Consider the following 21114-nt stretch of genomic DNA (forward strand, 5'->3'; position numbering starts at 1 on the left):
GGCAGCAGGTCAGCTCAGAGGCTCCCAAGACCCACCCCACACCCCGCCCCCCACCCCCCACCCAAACTATTCTGTTAAAATATATAACAATAAAGTGACCCCAAAGTTGGGTTGGTGTGGCCGGTCCTTTAACCACGGTAAGGCAGGGAGCTGTGCTTTGGCCTCAGCCCAGCGCAAAACATTTTGTTAATAAATTTAGCTGCTCCCATGAGCTAGAGAGGCCCTCAGCTCTGCAGCTTGCAGCCAGAGAAAGCAAAGCCACAGTGTAAATGCTCAGAAGCAGAGCAAAACAACCCCAGAGTCTTCAGTTAGAGCTATTCTCCCAATTTAGACAGCAATCTGTTCCCAGCATGATGGAAACCCCACCAAAAACCAAATTGCAAGGCTATTTCCAGCAGAACATGCTCCCCAGTGGAAAACAACAACAAAACAAAAAAAGCCACGAAAAATGAAAAAGCAATATTGATTTAGCAAAAATCTCTGGGACAAGTAAGAATTTCAGAGGATTTTGAAAGCTGTTTCACAGACAGACTTTATTTAGACCTCCTTGTCTTAAGTTTTCAAGTTTGACACGTAGCCAGGCAGGATGAGAAAGCCCAAAAGAAGCTCTTCCGCCAGACTGGTTCAATATTTTCTAAATTTAAGTTCTAAGAGGCAAAACAGGGGAATTTGCAGCAGTTTCTCAACTTCTCTTTCTTGCTCTGATTCAAAAGAAAAAAAAGAAAGAAAACAAAAAAAAAAAAAGGAAGTTGTGAGCAGGGGGATCGCCCACCTTGGCCACAGCCACCGGCACAGCAAAACGCCAAGCCTGAAGCCTGGTAGACTCAGCTGTCTGGATCAAATGAACTTTTTCATGTTTGAAGGGAATCAGTGCCATGGAAGACCCTTCAGGCAAGCCCAGGATGGAGATGGGTTTGGGATGGAGAGGAAGGGTTGTCTGCACCAGTGCTTGACATCCCAGTCTCACCATGCTTGGCCAAACAGTTGATCCAATGCAGTGGGTTTTGTTTACGGTCCCTTAGAGGAGGGCATTGCTCTCCATTGTACCCCTCGTGCAGCATGTCTGGGGCCAGCTGGGGACCCCAGGACCTCCATTCCTTGCAGAGCACCCCAAAAAATGCTCACCTGGAGGAAACACGGTCTTCCCATTGCAATAACCAGACATGAGAGCTGGGCACGCAATGCTCAGAAGTTGGTACCCAGAGAAGGCAGGCGCATGTGGGACCGCGGCATCCTTCTGGACCATAACCCACCTCCCAAAATCAGAGCCATGGCCCAACTCCATGCTTCAGATGGGATGAGAAAGGGGTCAGGGCTGGCACAAGCTCTTTCCTAAATGCTCCAAGTTTTGACTTAAGCCAGGAAAGTGTTTTGCCCCACCACGCCAACCCCTGGGGAGCTCCTTCCCTGTCACCCATTGCAGGTGCCCACCACTCTCATCGCCCTGGCCCCCTCTGCCCTTGCTCAAAGCCATCTGTATACTCTAGACACAGTCCTGCAGTATCACATGTGGTGGGATTGCACTTTTCCAGCCACTCCAAGGAGCACACGTCCCCAGGGAACCCAGGCTTTGCGCAGGCACACACTGCAGGCAGCCATGCTCCTCTTTGGGCACTTCCAGCCATCACAGAGCATCACATCACCAGCTCCCCCAGCTGCACTTTGTACAGAGAGATTTCATCACAGCCCTCTTACCAAAGTCCCCTTCTTGCATGAGCGATGCTGGAGAACTTTGTTCCACCAGCAAACAACAGGAGGGTGTACAAAGGTCCTCAGCAAGGGCGTTGGGCATCCATCCCAAACCTGGAGCTCAAGCAAGGCATTCCCAGCAACACACCCCACAACCTCAGCCCAAAAAACCACAAGGGAAATGCTCAGACAGGAGCAAGCAGCACTGTGGGAGGAGGTGCAACGCCTGCAGGAGCAAGGCTGGAACAGATCAATGAAGGGGCATCCTCGTCCCATGAATTCACAGCTGCTTTATGCCTGGCGGGATGTGATTTTGATAGCACCATCTTTAACATGCTTGGGTTTTAATTCCCCCTCGTAAGCCTGGATGTGCTCATCATCCCTTTAAAACCTCATTCCCATTTTTATATTTTCAAATCCTGTGGCTACAGGCTCTAAAGCTTAATTACGTAGAGTGTAAAAACAAAAATAAATATCTCTTTTAATCAAATCTAAATGCAGGGCTTTTATATTTCATTGATTTGTCCCGTCTCCCTGGGATAAGGAGCACTACAGCCATGGCCTCGACACGCAGTAATTTTTCTGCTTCTAAGACATTATAACAATCTTCCCCACCAAAAAAATATAATCTGCATTGTATACATCATATTTGAGGCAAGATCCTAGCTATGATTAGGGACCTTCTTACAGTGGCATTTCACTCCCACTATTTTGGATTGCCTCCTGCTGTCGGTGGGGATGCTGAAGGTGCGCAGCCCTCCTACAGCACGCACCATGCAATGTATAATAAGCCCACTCATTCCCAGCGACGTAGCTGATCCTCTCTCTCCCACCCAAGTTATCCCCTGGGTGTCACTCCCCCGTGGGCACCAGGGCCTGACACAGCTGCCAGACAGCAGAGTGGAGCACACCAGGATGCTGGTGGGGACACAAGCCACCTCTGTTGCCCACAAGGGCACCTTGTTCCCAGGCCATCCCCTGCGTTTGGTGACATCGCAACAAAAGACGGGTTTGAAGGAAGTAATTCTGCAAATGTTTAGGAGAAAAACCCTCCCCATAAGTGAGAAAAGGGGGGTGGAGGGGTGGAGGGGTGGGCAGGGGAGTGGGAGATCTTTCCAGAATTTCAGGAGAAGGCGTTGGAAATGGGCGGGAGCAGCAGAGAGGACAGTCCTGGAGGAGCATCACTGGCAGCCATTGTCCCCCTGCTCCTGGGGACAGGCTCTGGCCCTCCTCCTGGTCCCACGTCCCCTGCTGCACTCATGCAGAAAGCAGCCAGCACCTGCCTGCTCACCACCTCGTATCGGTTCCTCTCCCGTGACCCAAAGCCACCTCTCCCCTGCCCAGGCGGGACTCTGCCCCTCCAAATAAAGGAACCTGCTCTCCCTCACAGGGGGCAGAGAGAGGCAAAACACCTCCAGGAGAAAGGTCTTCAGTGTGGTTTAACTCTTTGACCCACCATAATTTGCATTTTGCTCTCGGTTCCCTCTCTAGGGAGGGTGTGAGCCCCCCCAAGCCACCCTGCCCAAGCCCCAGCACCCAGCTGCATCCTCCCCACCAAGCCTTGCTAGCAAGCAAGATGGGGAGGAGGAAGAGGAAGAGTCTTTGAACTGTGAAGAGCAAGGGTCAAATATTCCCCATCCCCAGGCAGGAGCTAAGCCCCAAGGCAGCGCAAAACATCCCAGCACAAAGGCATACCTTGGCCAACTGCAACAGGGCCACCAGCCAAAATCCTCATGTGGTCCCAAGCTAAGGGACATCAGCTCACTGGAGGTCTCCAGGAACAGCTTCCCCCATGGAAGTGGCTTATGGAGGTGAAGGAGTAATAAAAACATTAAAAAAAAATTAAAAAATTGGCAGCCACTTATCATGAAAAAAATGGGATTGGATCTCCCTGCCCACCTCAGCTGGGCTCCGGGCACTGAGGGATGGCTGCTGATTGCTCCTCAGCATCGCAGGGCTAAGCCAAAGGAAGGACTGCACAGGATGGCACAGCCAGCACAACTGGTTTGTCACCTAAAAATCCACCTTGGCAGATCAGATCCAACACCCATCCGGCATGGGAAACCCCCGGGAGTGGCTGCTCTGGGAGGAGGCACAAGCTACCTCTTCCCACTACTGGGGGCACACGCTGGTCCTCAGGGGGCACTGGGGCTGCGCCCGAGCATCACTTGCTCCTCTGCCTTTGGTTCCCACCTCCCACAACTCCAGCCCTTGGGAGGTGATCCCACGCCCATGCCAAGGGAAGGAGCACCCCCATTCACCAACGAGTTTTTCTTCCCCTGGCCTTCATGTAACTGATCCTTGAGCCATTCCTAAGTGGGAAGGCACCACCCGGCACATCTCCTCACCCCCCTCACCCACCGCCAGCACTGCGCATAGGATTTCCTCAGGAAGGAGTTCCTGAAGGCTCGTGTACACAAAACAATCATCAGCTCTAAACCAAGAACAAGCCCTCACCGGTTCCCTCCGGATCCCCACAGCACACACTGGGACACACAGCCTCCCGCCCTCCCACACGCACGCGGGTCCCCATACCCCATCTTTTCTCAACACAAACACCAAGCAGAACTTGAGGAGGCACCCAAGGACCCCACCTTGCTCCCACCCCAGCCCTTTCTCTCCCCTCAGCACCAGGGAGGGAATCTCCAGCAGACCTGGACCCACCTCAGCAAGCCCAGCTGCACCCAAAGCCGCACAGGTGACGGGTGGGGAAGAGCCACCCCCATAAAACACCCCAGTTTTGAGGCATTTCCCCTAAAAGCAGCCTTTCCCTCATGCAGGACTGCGCCCCAAACCAGCACACTGGCACCAAGGTGGGACCTGGACACCTGAGCCCACCCCAACCCCACGGCTTCCCCCTGCCAGGAGGGGACAGAGCCAGGCAGGCACCAACAGAGGGAGAAGAGGGGATGAAGCAGCAGCCACAGAGCCTGCCAGCCCCAAAATCACCAGCTCAGTGTTTGTTCTCCACCCACCCCCCCCCAAGGGTCACCACCCCATCCCATCCCACCCCATCCCATCCTGCTCCTGCCTCCCTGTTCTCCAAAGCCAGAAAATCCATTGCTGCTGCTAAAGCAAATACCAAGGGCTGCTATTTTTATCCAGCACACAACTAGGCGTGCTTTATTTTTGGTATTTAAACTGCAGGCTTTTTTTGTGGGAGGGGGAAAGGGAGGGAGAAAGGCAGAAGCATGGGGGAAAAATGAGAGGAATGTTCCTCCGGGAGCAGAGTTTTCCATTGCTTACTTTAAGCCAGGCTGGCGCCTACAAACGGAAATCGCAACCGGAGAGCAAAGCAAGCAGCTGAGAAGAAAGGTGTGATCACATCTGCAGTCACTTCACATCTCCTCCCATCCCACCGTGCTGAGAAAAAGCCAAATATACCAGCCCTAGGTACCAGCTGGGTGTTACAAGGCAGGAGTGAAGCTCCCAGCTGTGCAATGGGGCAAACTAGTAAATAAATCAGCTGAATCCGATGAAACAAGGGGAAAATAAGAGGGTGGTTTTATTTTCAGTGTAAAATTAGTAGTGTGTTCCAAATAAAATTAGAAATTGAGAGGATGCTGGAGGAAATGGAAGTTATCAGGGGAGCTTTTCAGCATGTGAAAGGTTTTGATCTTGCAAGGAAATGAGGGGTTTCAGAAGGATGGATGGAAAACAGGGGCTGGAGGTAGGATTTTGGCTCAGACCGACATCCCACAATGTGACAGGGGCTTCTCTGGCACGGGCTTACTTGGTTCCTGGTGCTGAGGGGCACCAGCAAGCAGGGAGATGTGTAATGTGGAGCAACAGCTATTCATCAGCAGCTGAGTCACGGCTTCCTCTCGCCCATTAGAGTTTCCGAGAAACAAAGGGCAATCCCCTGGAGCCCAGATACGCTGGATGCCAAACAAAACTAGGAGGTGGTGGGTTCAACACACAAACACACACCCCCGCACCCCCAGAAAGTCCTTTTTCCCCACGCTGCATATGAAGGAGCTGTGGAACTCCTCACTGCAGGAGACATCCACAGGGTCAGGCATCAAAAGGAATTTAGATTCTTTCAAAGCATCTCCTGTGGACCACTATGGGGAAGAGGATGCCGGCTAGACAGGGCCGTGGCCTGACTGATTATATTTGTATATACTTGCATTAATTCTAAGTTTCTTCAAGTCCATCCAGTGCTTCCCAGCTTGGTTTAATGGTGTCACTACACTCAATGGCATCAAGGCTCCCCTTTACAGGTAGGAGCATCACGGGAGGTTTAAACGCTGAGCTCAGCGTTATCAGTGCCCACTGGCTCCACCACTTTGCCACAATGCTCCTGCCTGAAGCCAAGTGGATGCTGAAGCACCGTGCTTGGAAGGGCCCCCAAAAAGCCAGGGAAGGTGCCCAGGCTGGCAGCTCCTCCCTTGTTGAGGCCTCTGCCAAATTAAATTAGCGACAAGAAGGCGCCAAGCCCCAGCGGGGCTGTTTGCCCAGGGAGCAAAGCAAACCTCCCAGCCGCCACAGCAGCAGCTCTGCTGGGGATGGGCAGGGCTTTCATCACCCCAGCCCTGGACACCCCTGAGCCTGGTGCCTCTAATGATACAATATTTCCAGGCAATCCTATTAGGCTGGTTTCAAAGGTGACGTTACGCTGCCTGGTGCTGTGGAGTGGCTGGGTGGCTTCTCGTGCATGTGCTGGGAAGGCTGTTTCACAGGAGGGTTTGGTACCTGCAAATGAGGGAACTGCCACAGCTCTGCGAGGGGGGGAGCTGGGATGGGGGGAGCTGGGATGGGGTGAGCCGGGATGGGTGAGCTGGGATGGGGTGAGCCGGGATGGGTGAGCCGGGATGGGGTGAGCCGGGATGGGGTGAGCCGGGATGGGTGAGCCGGGATGGGGGGAGCCGGGATGGGGGGAGCCGGGATGGGTGAGCCGGGATGGGGTGAGCCGGGATGGGGTGAGCCGGGATGGGGTGAGCCGGGATGGATGAGCCGGGATGGGGTGAGCCGGGATGGGGTGAGCCGGGATGGGGTGAGCCGGGATGGGGTGAGTGGGGATGGGTGAGCCGGGATGGGGTGAGCCGGGATGAGTGAGCCGGGATGGGGTGAGCCGGGATGGGGTGAGCCGGGATGGGGTGAGCCGGGATGGGGTGAGTGGGGATGGGTGAGCCGGGATGGGTGAGCCGGGATGGGGTGAGCTGGGATGGGGTGACCTGGGATGGGTGAGCATGGATGGGGTGAGCCAGGATGGGTGAGCCGGGATGGGGTGAGCTAGAAAGGGATGAGCTAGAAAGGGGCGAGCTGGGATGGGGTGAGCCATGAACATGGTGCAAAGCCCAGGGATCTCCATCCTGTAGCATAAAAACTGAGAAAAAAGTTCCTGGCACTAACAAGCAGTGAATCCTTACGTTAAAAGGGTTTGGTACTTCCCGCAGCACATAAACACCTTGCCAAAGGCTACCAGGAGACACTTGGCACAAGCCGCAGCCTGCAATGGGGGTCTCTCACTCACACACCCCCCGGCCCCAGCAGCAGGATGAAGGCAGCAGGAGGGAGGCCAGCAGAGGCAGCTGGGGCTGGCAGGCACCTTGGCTCCATCCCTCCTCTGCCCCTCTTTTCTCCTATTCCCACCGTGACTGTGCTGCTGGCACTGCCGGGGCACGGGGCTATTTTCCAGCAGCCTGGAAGGGTCTGGCAGCCCCAGCTCCCCCAGCCCGGTGCCTTGGCACCAGGACCCAAGGGGAAAAGCAAAGCCACCGGCTCTGAAGCGGGGAGGAGGGCGAGGAGGGCAGGCAAGCACGGGGTTTTTGTAATCCAGAATGATTCAAGCCAGCCAGAAAAATTCCAGCAAAACATTTTTCTAGTTGTGGCTTGCCCAGCTGTCAACATCACAACGCTGCACAGAGCCCGCTCAGCCCCAGACTGGGGAGCACTGGGAAGCCGGTGACTCCTGGCATCCCTCAGGATGCTCGGAAGCAAGAGGGAGGGAAAGCAGCATGTGGAAGCTGGGGCGGCGATCCACGCTGAGCCAAAATCAAATTTTGGGAATATCAGAGCCCTGCACAGGCTGGAGCGGCTTCCTGGGGGGAAAACATCACGTACAGCCCCCATGGGTGCCCACTTATATATTTATATTTATATTTATATTTATATTTATATTTATATTTATATTTATATATGTATCTATAAAGCACCCTACACTATACTGATAAACACCCTTTGGAGCCACTCGAGGGCAGAGGTGGGGCAGGACTCGGCCTCTCGGTACTTCAGCACTTCGCTTTCCAACCAATTAAAAAAAAAAAAAAAGCCACCAAACTGTGCCCTGTGCCCCGCGCCCGGCGGAGAGCAGCCCCCCGGCGGGGGGGGGGGGGGGGCCTCCCGGTGTGCCCCCCCACCTCCCACCGCTTTCCCCGCTGCAGGGGCGTGGGGTGGCACCTCCCTTTGGGACACGGGGCTCTGCCCTGTCCCTAAAAGCCCCCCGACAGCATCGGCGCCCCGCAGACCCCACCCCCCGCTGCCCCCGAAACAGCTCCTGGGGAAACCGCTGCCGCAGCCCAGCCGCCCCCCGCCACTGCCCAGGCCGGGCTTGTACCCCCTCCCCATTGCCGCCGCCCCAGACTGAACAGCCCCAGCTCCGGCAGCGCCCGGCCGCGCCCGGGGCACCCCCGCTGTGCCCCCCCACACCCCGCGGTGTCCCCCCACCCCGCGGTGCCCCCCCGGGCTCCCCCCTCCGGCGGTGCCCCCCCCCCCCGCTGCGCACCCCCCCGCTGTGCCCCCCACCCCCGGCGGGGGCGCGGGGCCGGGAGCCCCGGCGGGGCGGGCGGGGGCGGGGGCAGCGGGACGGGGCGGCCCATTTCCTCCGCCGCGCTGCGGGCCGGGCCGGGCGGGCGCCGAGGTAGGTTGGCCGGCCGGGGGTCGGGGCGCGGGGGGGGGCCCGGGGGGAGCCGCAGCGTTACCCTGGGCGTTGCGCTCCCCCCAGCAGCGCCGTTCCGCTGTGCGGGGGTTGAAGGCCACACCATTTGCTTAACGGGCGGGGGGGCGCTGGGGGTGGCTCCGGGCGGGGGCAGGTGGGGACAGCGGCACTTGACGGCGCCGAGGAGCAGCCGGCTGCGGGGGGCCACGCCAGCCCAGCGCAGGGGTGCGGGTCAGCAAAGCTCGAGGTAAGGCTGCGCCAGCGGGTGCTGCTGCGGGGGTCCGCAGCCCCCCGAGCCTCCCGCAAGCAGCGCTGTGGGCAGCCCAGCCGCGGAGGGGCACGGGTGGGCGGCCGGGGTACCGCGCTGCCGGTGACAGTGTCGAGGGGGTGGACGTGGCCCAGAGGGGCGCCCGGTGCTGTCGGGGTGATGGGGGTGATGTCGGAAGGCAGAGCTGGCCCGTACACCGAGGGCGGCCATCCCGCCGGCGTGCGGATGGTGTCCCAGCGGGCTCCAGGCAGCATTTTGCAAAATACTTTCACTTTAACCCTCTTACCCAGCACTCGGAGGGGTAGTTTTCCAACTCGCTCCCTTTAGGGGACGAAAGCATCGCCGCACGGCTTCTGGCTGGAAGGTCTGACGGCGGTGGGAATAAGACGGAGCTGTAGTTGGTTTTGTTTGCTGGGGGATAGCTTTTGGTGTTTGGTTTTGAACGTTTGAGGAAGGTCTCTGGAGCCTGCTGCGAGTTTGGAGAGACCGGCAGCAAAACTCGTATTATTCACCGTTTCCGAAAGAGTAACATGCAATCCCAGCGCAGGAAACTGCTCACTCCCAGTGTCAGCTTTCATCCAGTTTTCCTTTAAGTCTGCAGGTGCAAATGGGAAAATAGATGTCACTGGTGTGCATGCATGCGTAGCTGTGTCTCTGCTAGTTGTACCAGAGAGTGCACAGGCTCTGAGAGAGAAGTTAGCCTCTCCTAGCTGGATCCTGAGCTATCACTGCCAGCAGAAGTGGGTACAAAGCTTGATACAAAGCAAATAACAGAAGGAAACGGTCAAGTTGAATATTGTGATTCCTGCTTTGCACCACGTAGCATCAGTTGCATGAAGTGAGGTCTCACCAGAAGATCCGGTATGGTCCGCATTAAGGAAACGGGGGCAGCTGCAGGTCAGATGCTTTTGTGTTACCACGGCAAGTCCCAAGCTGCAGCTGAACACCAAGCGTGGGGGAGTTCAAATAACCTAGGGGCACACGGGGTCAAACCCCGCAGGTCATGGGCTGTCAGTTGGTTGTTCTCCAGAGCTGCCCCCTGCTTCAACATGGATGCAGGGAGAAGCACCTTAGAACAGCCCCGCTCCTGCCTGAGCCAGGCATGTCAGCCAAGAGGAGCAGCTGAGCTTTGTTAGGCTGGAGGGAACTACACACAGATGTAAGAGCCAGTTGAGGGTTGAGCCTAAAGGACTTAACTTGCAAAATCAGGTCCTAAACCACCTCCAGCTCTCTCCCCTCTGCCACAGTGACCCTGCATAACAGTTTCTAGCTCTATGCCCCCTGTTTCCAGCAAACTGCAACTTTTCTGCAAACTCTACCTCCATCCCCAGCTGCTGCGGTCGCTCTGCAGCGCACAGGATGTGGGCAAGCCAGCATTGCCAAGGCAACCCCTCTGTTTTGATTTCCCCATGCTCAGGCTGGCAGCCTTTACCCCTCCAGCCCAGCCAGGCAAGCCGTGCATGCCGATGGTTTGTGGTGCCATCCCAAGCTGGCCCTCCAAAGGAGCTTGTTTTCCACCCACGGCTGCCTGTAACTCCAGAGGAGTGGCAGACGATCCCCACCCTTGAAAACCGGCTCTTGCAGAGCCAATGTGGATTAAAGAACCTTGTATTGGACGCCCAACTTCGATTAAAACTTACACAAGACGTGCAAACCCCAGCCATGTAGAGCTGCTGTCAGAAGAAGCCGTCCATCCCTGGCCACAGGATTTCCCGAGCAAGTTACCGTGTCAGCTTTCCCCTGACTCGCTGCCAGCACCGGCTACCCAAAAACAAAGAGCTCATTTAGCAGGGCGCTCGGCAGCCCTCCCCGAGATGCTGCCCTGTCTCCCAGTGCCTCCCTGGGCCTGTTTTTTGGTCCCATATCTTGACCCAAAAAAACAGCTGACCTCCCAGCTGTGGCAACACGTGCATTGGGCACACGGTTCACACCCGTCATGGACCACGGCACGGACGCAGCTCTCCCTGTTCGTCCCCTCTCCAAGGGGAGACGTTGCTGTTGCACCACGCTCAGTGGCAGCATGGATTTTTCCTAGATGCAGCTCCCCACTGTGCACACAGGCTTTCAGCTGGTGATGGCCTTGGGTAACCCCTCTGCCCTCGGAGCCACTGGCTCAAAAGGCACCAGTTTTTCTACTTTCCCCTCCCCCCTGCTTTTTTTTTTTTTTTTTTTTTTTTTTAATTAAACTGAAGAACCCCTTTATTTAGCGCACAGGCATCCCTTCATCTACAAAACAAAAGGCGACGCACACACCAAAAAGAAAAGGCATTTGAAAACCAGCTGCATAGCTATGCTGAAAGGTGGCCCCAGGATTTTGGTGCTGCTTGGTCAGGGTGGTAGCAGGTACCTCTGCCTTCCCCTTGCCAGGGACACTCGGCCGCATCCCTGCTGCTATGGGATTGCTCAGAGCAGCCACATGTCCCCAGCTGGGCACTTCCCAGGACAAGCAGCCAGAGCCTCTAGAGCGCATTCAACTCCAGTTTAAAGTGGAAACATTTCAAAGGACTCTGCTCCCTGGGTTGTTTTTTTCTCTCTTTTTTTTTTTTTTTCTCTGCAAACAATTAATTACAAGTTTAAAAGGAAGTTCCAGCCCTCCTTCCCTCCCCAGAAGTTTAGAGGCAATAAATATAAAGCAGCTCAGCCCAGGAATAAAATTGTACATCCTGTTTTGTCTGAAATTAAAGGCGGTTGTTGTTTTGGGGTTGGGTTTTTGTACTTCTTTTTTGGAATGAAGTGTATCCTAGGCGTCCAGTATTCCTGCCTGGATAATGAGCTGTCAGGATATTTATGGATAAATGGCAAACCTGCATCACACAGATGATTCAGGCTGAGGAAAAGCTGCTCTGTTTACTTGTGTTGCAGTTTAACCTTTACGACAGCTGCCCCCAAAAAAGGCCTTAGCAAGGAGGAAGGCTGGGACAGGAGCAGTCTTCAGAAGCCGCTGCCCTTTGCTTGTCATGCCTGCAGGCAGCAGAGAGCTGCACCCAGAGAGCCCTTGCTTATCTCTCCTGTCAGCAAAAGCAGATCTGTAACCTCACTGCCGGCCCTGGGCAGCGGGTAGGAAAAGGGTGGAAGGGATTTCGGTCTCTGAGCCTTCAGTGGTAGCCTGTGATTTCTCAGGTGGGGACTGGACATCACTGTCCTCTGCCGGGTAAGGGCATGAGGCAAGGCAGGGAGCAGCCAGTTTCCCAAGGCCAGCAAGTTGCCCAGTGGCAGAGGTAGGGTAAAAAAGGCTCTTCTGTGTCTTGCAGCACCATCCCTCCCTCCTGGGTGCATGCCTGGCATCCCCCCCCCCCCATCCTGCTTGCCTACCTCCAGAAAAAGCCCCACCACAGTCCTTTTTTTTTGTCTTTTTGTGGTTTGTTTTTTTTTTTTTTAAATTCCCCTTCTAGCAAGCAGAAACTGGAAGATGCAGCAGACTGGAAAAAAAAATCCAGCAATAAAAGATTAGCTTCAACATCTTCACTTAGCCAAAGCCCAAACCACCTCCCAAAGTGCTGCATTTCATTTGGTAAATCTCCAATGAGAGTTTTTCAGAAAGGCACCCACAGAAATTCATACGCCTGTTTTCATCACATTTCCCATGCACGTGTTCGAAAGAAAAAGCACCAGCACCAGCTAATTGGGGCCAGCTCAGCTATGCTCTCGTGCATATCGAAACAATACATTTACAGCGGTCAGTCTGTTTCTGTGAGAGGCAGGGAGGATAAACCCCTTCTTTTAATAGGATCTAAGCACTTGTCCAAAATTCCCCAAAAAAGCCCAAACTGAGAGCTCAGCATCTATGCTGAAGGACATGGCTCTTGGGATCCTGGCAATCAGGTCTGAAAGCCAGTGGCTGGGGGCAGCTGGGGAAACAAGACCCCCCATACAGCTTTGTAGGTCCCAGGACACTGTTTCTGAAGGCAGGTTTTTCCCTTGGGAAACATCTATCTGGGGGCTGCCCACCAGCTCCCGCCTTGGCAGCGGCACAGGGGCTATGGTTAGGTTTGGGTGGGACTTGCGGTTTCTTTTTCAGGCAAGGCTGGCAGCTTGGTTCGTTAGGAGGCAGGGTGTAATTGCAGAGTGAGGCAGGAAGATACGCAGTGGCACCAGCTGGGTGAAGCAGAGCATCCCAAAACGCTCGGTGCAGGAAAGCATCCCTTAGCAGGTGCCGCAGCAGAAATAATCGTGATGCAAAGCAAGGAAGGATGCTATAGAAAGGAGGCTTTAGCTGAAACCAGCCTGGGTGCTCTTCTCATTCATCTGGTGCTGGGGCTCTGGGAGAGCTGCCAGAGGGAGAGCCGAGGAGTTGGTGGTCACAGGGGACAAGTGGATCAACTGCTCCAGGACACCTTTGGAGCTCAGGCTGTACCTTTTAAGTTTTTATTACATGGAAGCATTGGCTTTTCTTTTCCCATGCCTCAGTTTCCCCTCCTGTGCACACGGGGATTTTGCATTCCCTCAAGAGGCTACACGGCTTGAATCCCAAAGGCTGGCAAAGACGCTGATGTAAAAAGCTGAGCAAGGGTGAAACACGGTATTACAGCTTGATGTTGCCCCTGCCAGCTCTTCATCTGTACAACCCATAATTTAGCAAACCTCATATTGAACCAGAACTGCAAACTCACAGTACAAAGCCCCCTGCCCTACTCAAAACCCCCAGGAGCTTTGCCTGGCCCCAGGAGAGCAGGAGGGCTTCCCTGGGAGCCCCGCCACTCAGCAGCACCTCTCCCTCCCTGAGGGGAGAGGAAAACCTTACGTCAGGCCGCAGAAATGCTCCTCAGCCCTACCCAAACCCTTGGAGCAATTCCCAGGTGAGGCACGGCACCGGCTTTTCCATCCCCAGCCAACCCTCGTCTTCCCCCACCGCTGCCTTTGTGGCCAGCCCTGGGCGCATGGAGGCAGCCCTGGGCACCAGGCTGGGGTCCACCCACTTGCCTATCACCTACGAGTCCCACTGACCATAGTCCCCATCAAAAATCCAGGCTGTTTAACCACAGCCCCCACCCCAAACCTGCTGGCAGTGCCCCGGGTGCCAGAGCGACAGGGCCAGACCCCCGTGTGGTGGCTGGGACAGGCACACCTTGCCTCTGCGCTGCCCGAGCACAGGGCAGTGTCCTGCCCACAGCAGCTGGGCTGCCTGTCCCAGACCGTGAGAAATGGGCTGTTCAAATGAGACACCCCATCCCAGGGTGGATGGGAGTAAAGAGAGACCTGTGACATGTCAAGTCCCAGTTCCGATGGCAGCAGAACTGCTCTCTGTGGTGCGGTCCCTTGCAAGGTGGACCAGGCAAGTCCTTTCCTGGACAGGAAAGCTCCTGCAGACAATATTTCCTCTTCTAAGAAATAAGCCCTACAGAGGTCTAATAAGAGCTCCGTGTTGTGGCTGCCAAGCAAGAGTTGAGGTATATGTCCAGAGGGGCAGAATTTGTGCTTGGCTAGATGACAAGGCATGTAGGGATGCTCAAAGCCCTCCTTGCCCATCCACACCACCACGAATGAACCCCAGAAGAGGTTGACAGGCTGTGTTTCTCAGATGGGGACACCCAAAAGGATGTGGCTGGCAGCATGGCCTGTCCCTTGTGACCCCAGACCTCTCCAAGGCAGCAGACCTTTCATCCTGCTGAGGCTTTGGCTGTGCTGGCAGCTCCATGGAGAAAATTGCTGAGGGAGCAGGCACCTGATCCGTGTGGTTTCCTGTCTTTGCAGGCACCATCCAAGGACATTTGTGGAGCCCACTAGCTGCTTACAGAACGTATCCCAGGGGGCCTTCAGGTGGAGAGAGCAGCACAGGCAGCCTGCCCAGGAGCCAACATGGAGCAGAAGATCAGCTCTTTCTTTAATTCCATCTTGGAGCTCATCCGTACCAAGCACGAGGAAGGTGTCTTCAACACTGTCTGCCTAGCTGTGCTGATGGGTCTGCCCTTCGTCGTCCTCATTGCTTTCATTTTCATCTGCTGCCACTGCTGCTTCTGCAGCCGAAAGGGAGAAAGCAGGAAGAAAGGTGGCCCCAGCAGCAATGGGCAGCTGCACGCCGAGAGGAACAAGAAGAAAAAGAAGAAGAAGAAGAAGGATGAAGAGGACCTGTGGATCTCGGCTCAGCCCAAGCTGCTCTTGCTGGACAAGAGACCCTCCTTGCCCATCTAGCAGACAGGAGGGCATTCAGGCCCTCCTCTCTGAGATGCCACCAGTCCTTTCAGCTGTGCACTAGGAGGGACGAGGAGATGCCAAAGCTGCTGCCACTTTATGGTGACTTTCAAAAGAGGCTGAGCCCAGCGGCTAACCAGCGTGTTGAAGGGCCAGCAGAGAGCAAGGCAGTCAGGCGCAGGTTTATGTAAGCCACTTCTGCCCAACCATGACAGCATGCCCAAGGGCAGAAACCCCGGCAAAGGACAGGTGTGCATGTGGACACGTGCCCTGCTGAGCATGCAAGGGTATCCTGCCACCGGGCCATACGTACCTCCTGCCATGAGCACAATGCATGCACCGGGCTGGCACGCAGTGAAGCGGGTGCGAGGCTCTCCCTCTGCACTCATATGCAAGCACACGCACTGTGGCGCAGGCAAGAGTGCGGGGGACCATGTGCACTCAAAGACCGAGCCACCTGCTTGCTCCCCCTGCACAAACACGGAGGGCCGCATAATGAAGTGAGCCCAGGCATGCCTCATTCGCTTGCCCGGCCGCGAAGATGGCACAACTTGACTGTCTAGGCTCTGCCCAAACTCAGCTCACGCTGGAGATGCAAAGAAAGCTGAGAGCAGCTACCCCACAGCTCAAAGATGTGCCATCTTCCCGGCCATCAAAGGCAACTGAGAGCACCTGAAGCCAGATGCCCTCAGCCCAACCTTAGAGACCTCAAGACACCACCTTAAGGCAGCAAAGCGGAAGGATGCATTGCCACCCAGGTGAGAGGCAGGGAGGAGAGAGAAGGCTGCAAGACCGGCCCTTTTGCACCAGCACTTAAGAAGACAAACCTTTCTTGAAAGACTGTTTTATACAGACTTGCCTTTAAAGAGCCCACCACGCTACTGCAAGAGTGGAAACGCAAGCTGAGGCTGTGTAAAGGCTTAGCTATGGGCATTAGAGTTATTTATTGAATGACTACTAAAGAAGAACAGGACCAAAGGCCCCTCTGTTGTGGGGCTAGGCACACTGAAGCGGTATTGAAGCAGCAGACACGCTCTCCCAGCACACTCAGCCACCCCCTCTCCCTGCAGCCCTTGTGCCACGCATTAAACACACGCAGACCCACGAGCACGCGCTGCTGCAGGCTGATGCCATGCGGGCAGCTCTGTATGCTGTGCAGAGGGCTTTGGGAATGGCTGTCAAGCCTGCCTGCTCTGGGATTTGGCATGTGCTGTAGGAGCAGAGGCGGGTAAAGTTCATGCCCACAGTCATCCCTTACTCAGGGATGCAGCGTACAGCTGGACTCTGCACCCCTCTCCATCCTCATCTCCCTTGGATGCATGACGGCTCAGCCAGGCAAAGCAGCTAGAGACCACACACAGCTCTCACCCCTACTCTGGTTTTAACCTTCTGCTTCCCCTAGGGCTGCGTGCCCAGCCTACCTCCCAAGGAGCTCAGGGTCTCTGCCTCCCCACTCTCCACCCCGCCAGGCTTTGTCTCCCCCAGCTTGTTTTGCCAACGAGGAGTGTGCGCGTGTGATGACAAGCCCCATCACATCTGGGTTTTGCCCAGCATCTGTACACTGGATGTTTTCCTCCCGTTTTCTTCCAGTTCCTAAGAGCTGCTGGAGCAGACCAGAGCTACCAGCCAGAGCCAGACATCTGGGGGGACGAGCAGCCAAATCCATGTGAGCAAGCCTGGATGGAGCTGCTGGACACAACCGCTTCCACCCCAGGCAAGGACAATGCCACCTTCCCCTGGCTCCCAGGGCACGTGCCACTGCGGGGCAAAGCCACCAGTTAGAAACAGCTGCCTGTGCCACCCAATCCCAGCACAGCCTGTTTTGACCCATGCGGAGAGGGTGGTAATATTAACATCACGTCACTTCACGGGGTTTGGCTGTGTGTGGCTGTGCTGGTAACAGCCGGGAGGCCAGGCTCCTCCTTGAACAGCCCCTTAAATTGACCCCATATGTGACTTAATTTTCCAGCTTGCTTTGTTACCATTGAAATAAGTAACTCCCTCCTCCTCCAAAACATGAAGCAATATACAATGCTATAAAAAAATCAGGATTTGCCACAGCTAATCCTAGAGAGAAACATGCAAGAATAGCGCTGGTCTCTGTCCCAAACCCCTAGCCCAGCCAAGACCCTGGAGAGCCAGCACTATATTTGTAATATTCCTTCTTCCTTCCCCCCATCCAGGTACTTTTCCCAGCCCTCCTACCTCCACGCTTACCAGGTGGGCAAAGCAGCCTCCCTGCCCAGGCAGGTGTTCCTGCTGCAATCCAGAGGCACCGGCAGCCCTGGAGGAAGGGCGGCGCTGCCTGGAGAAATAAAAAAAATAAAATATCAGAGCGAAGGGAAACACGATGGGAGGTCAGAGGCATACCCAAACAAGCAGAGGCACGGAGGCAGGCAGCACCAGCAGAGTACAACCTGCCTGGTGTGGAGCTGCTGGGCTTTGCGCAGCTCCCAGCAGGAAGGTCCTTCTCTGGAAGGGGAAGCAAGTAATGTTAGGTGAGAGCAACCAATTCCTACCAGAACTAGAGAACTGTCAAGAAAACGTGTGTTGTGTTGCATGCAACACGTCTGATCCAGGCTTTGGGGAGTTCAGAGTCAAGTCTGAATTTCAAGAGCTCCCCAAAATCATTCAGACCATCCCAGGGCTGGGCAGGGCGGGACTAGGATACAACCCTACCCTGATCCATCCGACCAGTGGATGGTCTGAGCCTCTGCACCCTGTAAAGCACGCGGGCCACCTTGCTCGAGGGGTGCTGGTTTAGCCATACCACGCACTGAATAAGCTGCTTCTTGAGACAAAAGCAAAAGAGCAGCAACAGCCTGAGGTGCACCAGAACCCGCCACCCATCAGCAGCAGCAACCCCACCCAACCCATGCTAACAAGGCAGCAGGAGACGCATGGTACACAAACCCTGCTGCATGGGTCCCCACTCTCCAGCCACCGCACTGCCTCCCCACAACTGCATTTCAATATCAACCTTTTATTTTCCCTAAACAGTTCACGTAACAGGGGGAAAGATAAACCAAAACAAATTTTTTGGTTTTATTTTTTTTTTTTAATAAAAAGAACCCAAAAATAAATGACTCAAACTGCAAACAAATGCTGTGTCTCTAGCGCTCAGTCGTGTGTTTATTTTCCTGGGGAAATCTTTCTTGTATCTGCATCCTGGCCCTAGATAAGACACAGGGAGAGCTCGGCGGGCAGAGGCTGTGCAGTCTGCCTGCAGCCAGCTGTGCAGCTCAGAGACATTTTCTTAAAGAAACAGCTTAGTTTAATAAAATTTAATGGTCTTGCCTTGTTAACGAACTCAGCCAAGCTCCTCTACCCAAGGGCAAAAAGTAGCAGGAAGAAGAAAAGCTGTGTTTGTGCACTGCAGGAGGTGGGCTGCAGAGGAGTTATTTTAACTTGCAGAGGGTCAACAGCACAGACTAGTTAACCCCAGTTGGTTTTGATCAGACAAGTATTTCACGGTGTCTGCAGCTTCTCGCAGCTGCCTGCATTGGGTAAGTCGTAAGACCAGGCACACACCACTACTGGGCAGAGCTTTCCAAGTCATGCACCACTGAGGTCTCCCTCCACAACGGCAAAAAATAAAAACCTGCTTCTCACCTGGGTGATGCACCAGGCTGCACCTTGCCTACAGAGCTGAGGCTCTGGAAGAGGCTGGTGGTATGAGGCATGCAGGACCACAGCAGCGAGCAGCTAGAAATGGCAGACACACACTTTTGGGGGGAAGGAACGAGCAGTGTGCCCACCTTGCTTCTCTGCAGACAGCAGCCCTGCACATTGTATTCAGGGCCAGGCGTTCAGGGGTACCACGGGCTGCAGAGGGAAGGGGAAGTTCCTGGGTCCTAGGTTAGAAACAGGCAGGGGTTGGGGTGAAGCTGAGCATCTTGGCGCAGTCCAGGGATTGAGGGGATGCAAAAATTGCCCCCACAGTCCATGAAACCCCACTAGGAGGGAAAATTTGGATCTTCACTGACTCTTCCCCTCTATTTACTCAGCCAACAAAGCTCAGAGCCGTGACCAGAAGTAGCACTGCTGCTTTGCAAGCCAGCGCCCAGTGTAATAAGACACTTCTATCTTCTCTCCAAATTACACCGTTCAGAGGACATTATCTTTGGGAAGAGGCAGGCCTTCTCCCTCCTCGTCCTGGGTAAATGCTGGGGAACTGAGTGAAGAATCCACCACCTCTCCACCCGCAGCAGCATTTCACTGAGGTCCCCCTACAGCAGCACTGGCCACACTGCACCCCAGATGTGTCACACCAGATGGGTCCTTGCTGGTGGGACCCAGCAACAGGACAGTCCCCATCTACACAGTGATGTCAAGGCAAAGAGGATCCTTCTTGGATTCTAATTCTGCCCCTGGGCGTGTTGCAGACCAGTATATAAAATTCAGGTGACCTCAAGGCAAGGCAGAGGTTTTCAGAATATGTTTTGGCCCTACAGCATCACCATTACAGGGCTGAGTATTGCAGCAAAACAAGGTAGTAAGAGGCTCTGACATTTTTTACAGGACTACCCGAACCAGCCTGAACCTTGAAACCAGAACGGCCAAGTCCTTAAAGCAAACGAACTGCTTTAGCTGAGTAGTCCCAGCTTCTGAAGCTGTAGCACTGACTCCCGTTAACCCCAAAAAGGTCTCTCCACAGAGGCCAGCTGGACGCAGGGCAGTTTCTCCTGCACTAGCACGAAGAGATGATGCCATCCTGTGGCTGTTTGGGAACACTGACTTCCTGCAACGGTTTTCAAGCTGCCTCCACTTTGACTGCCCTTCCTGGTGAAAGAGGGACCCATAATTAGAAGGGGTAAGTAAACTCTCCTGAGAAACTGCAAATAAGGTGTCTTATTTACCTTTATCTCTGAAATACAAAGCTCATACCTCTTAAGAGAATATTCCCTGCTCTCATGTAAGATTCAGCTTCAGAAGGAGATCATGTCTACACTGTGCCCTTTAACTGAACAACACAGCAAAACCTGTTCTTGCCTACAGACAGGCGACAGGAAGAAATCACTTCACCACAGTAAAGAACCCTCATCATTTTCCTGTGTTTTTCTCTCAAGCTCTTAGCACAGAACCTCTGCTATTTTCCTTTCCTCCCTCTGTTAGTCTCCTCCTTCCCCCAAACCAGGGCCTGGATATCCTAACACGGCTCAGATGAGTCTCTGTCTGCCCATGCACACAAGAGGCACACTCCTGATAGTACTCAGCTTTGAGAATCAATCCTCTAGCTAGCTGTCCTCAGCCAGGTCCTAGCAACCACAGACCAATTAATTGCTTTGCAGTATTAAGTCATTTAAGAGATCACATAGCCCCCATCCCTGTTTTAGAGCAGACTCTGAAGACCTAGTCTGGGCCTGAGTATTGCTCCATCTCCGTAAGGAAGGCTTAGTTTAAATGGGAAGAAAAAGAGTTCTGCCACCCAAAGCAGACAGAAAAATTTTATGAGCTCCTTTATTTTCTATTTCATTACTTCCCCCCAAATCCAGGAAGGATTCTTTAAAATGTATTACTCAGTTTAGCACTGGGATAGAAAAGGCCATTAAGACATAGGACAACCATGCTCCAATCTGCTCAGACAAGGAAGCCTTTGAGCAAGCATCTGTTGGTGAGCTCATACTTCTTTTCCCTGGCTGTAGCTGATGGTCCAGAATTTTAATATCTGCTCAAGGAAAGAAAATAAAACTCACCTTTATGGCTGTGAGGAAAAAAAGTAGCCAAATGTGAAACCATGCTAGGGAGAGCACGCACGATTTGTTTAACTCAGAGATACTCATTTTAGAGGCAGATGACAAGTATTATCATTTCAGCATCAGTAGCTACCGCACTGCTAATGAAAAAACAGAAGGTGGCAGATGGGACAGTTGCATGGAGAATTTTTTTCATGGTCTGTAAGCGCCTTCTCAGGCAAGCAGTATGCAGAGGCAGGTTTGGAATGGTAAGCAGAGGATTGGAGGAGTATAGCCCTTGCACTCACCCTCTTCTGGGCCTTGCCCAGGAGTGTAAACATTAATTTACTGCATGTCTTCTCAGGCTTTTCTTTGGGCTGGGAGACAAGAAGACACAAGCAAAATAGAAAGCAGGATTTTAACCTGGAGATTAGATGATACTGGAGGTTGAGGAACCCAGACTACAGACCTCA

At 54.2% G+C, this 21114-nt stretch overlaps 1 protein-coding gene and 1 long non-coding RNA gene across 3 annotated transcripts in view; one reads left to right on the forward strand and one right to left on the reverse strand.

The window, feature by feature from the left end:
* Positions 1-12071, reverse strand: part of LOC119155352 — a 42709-nt gene extending 30638 nt beyond the window's left edge. For both annotated transcript variants that reach the window (XR_005106698.1, XR_005106699.1), the window contains exon 1: positions 9124-12071. This is a non-coding gene — a long non-coding RNA (uncharacterized LOC119155352). The remainder of the gene's footprint in view (positions 1-9123) is intronic.
* A 104-nt stretch (positions 12072-12175) lies between these two features.
* Positions 12176-17341, forward strand: KIAA0040 (KIAA0040 ortholog). The gene is given in 3 exon segments (XM_037403892.1): positions 12176-13633; positions 14529-14593; positions 14596-17341. Coding segments are annotated over 3 exon segments (477 nt in total). The 5' UTR covers positions 12176-13592; the 3' UTR covers positions 14967-17341.
* Positions 17342-21114: the final 3773 nt, after the last annotated feature.

Source organism: Falco rusticolus, chromosome 11, assembly GCF_015220075.1.
Source record: "Falco rusticolus isolate bFalRus1 chromosome 11, bFalRus1.pri, whole genome shotgun sequence".
In the NCBI taxonomy this organism is placed as follows: Eukaryota; Metazoa; Chordata; class Aves; order Falconiformes; family Falconidae; genus Falco; species Falco rusticolus.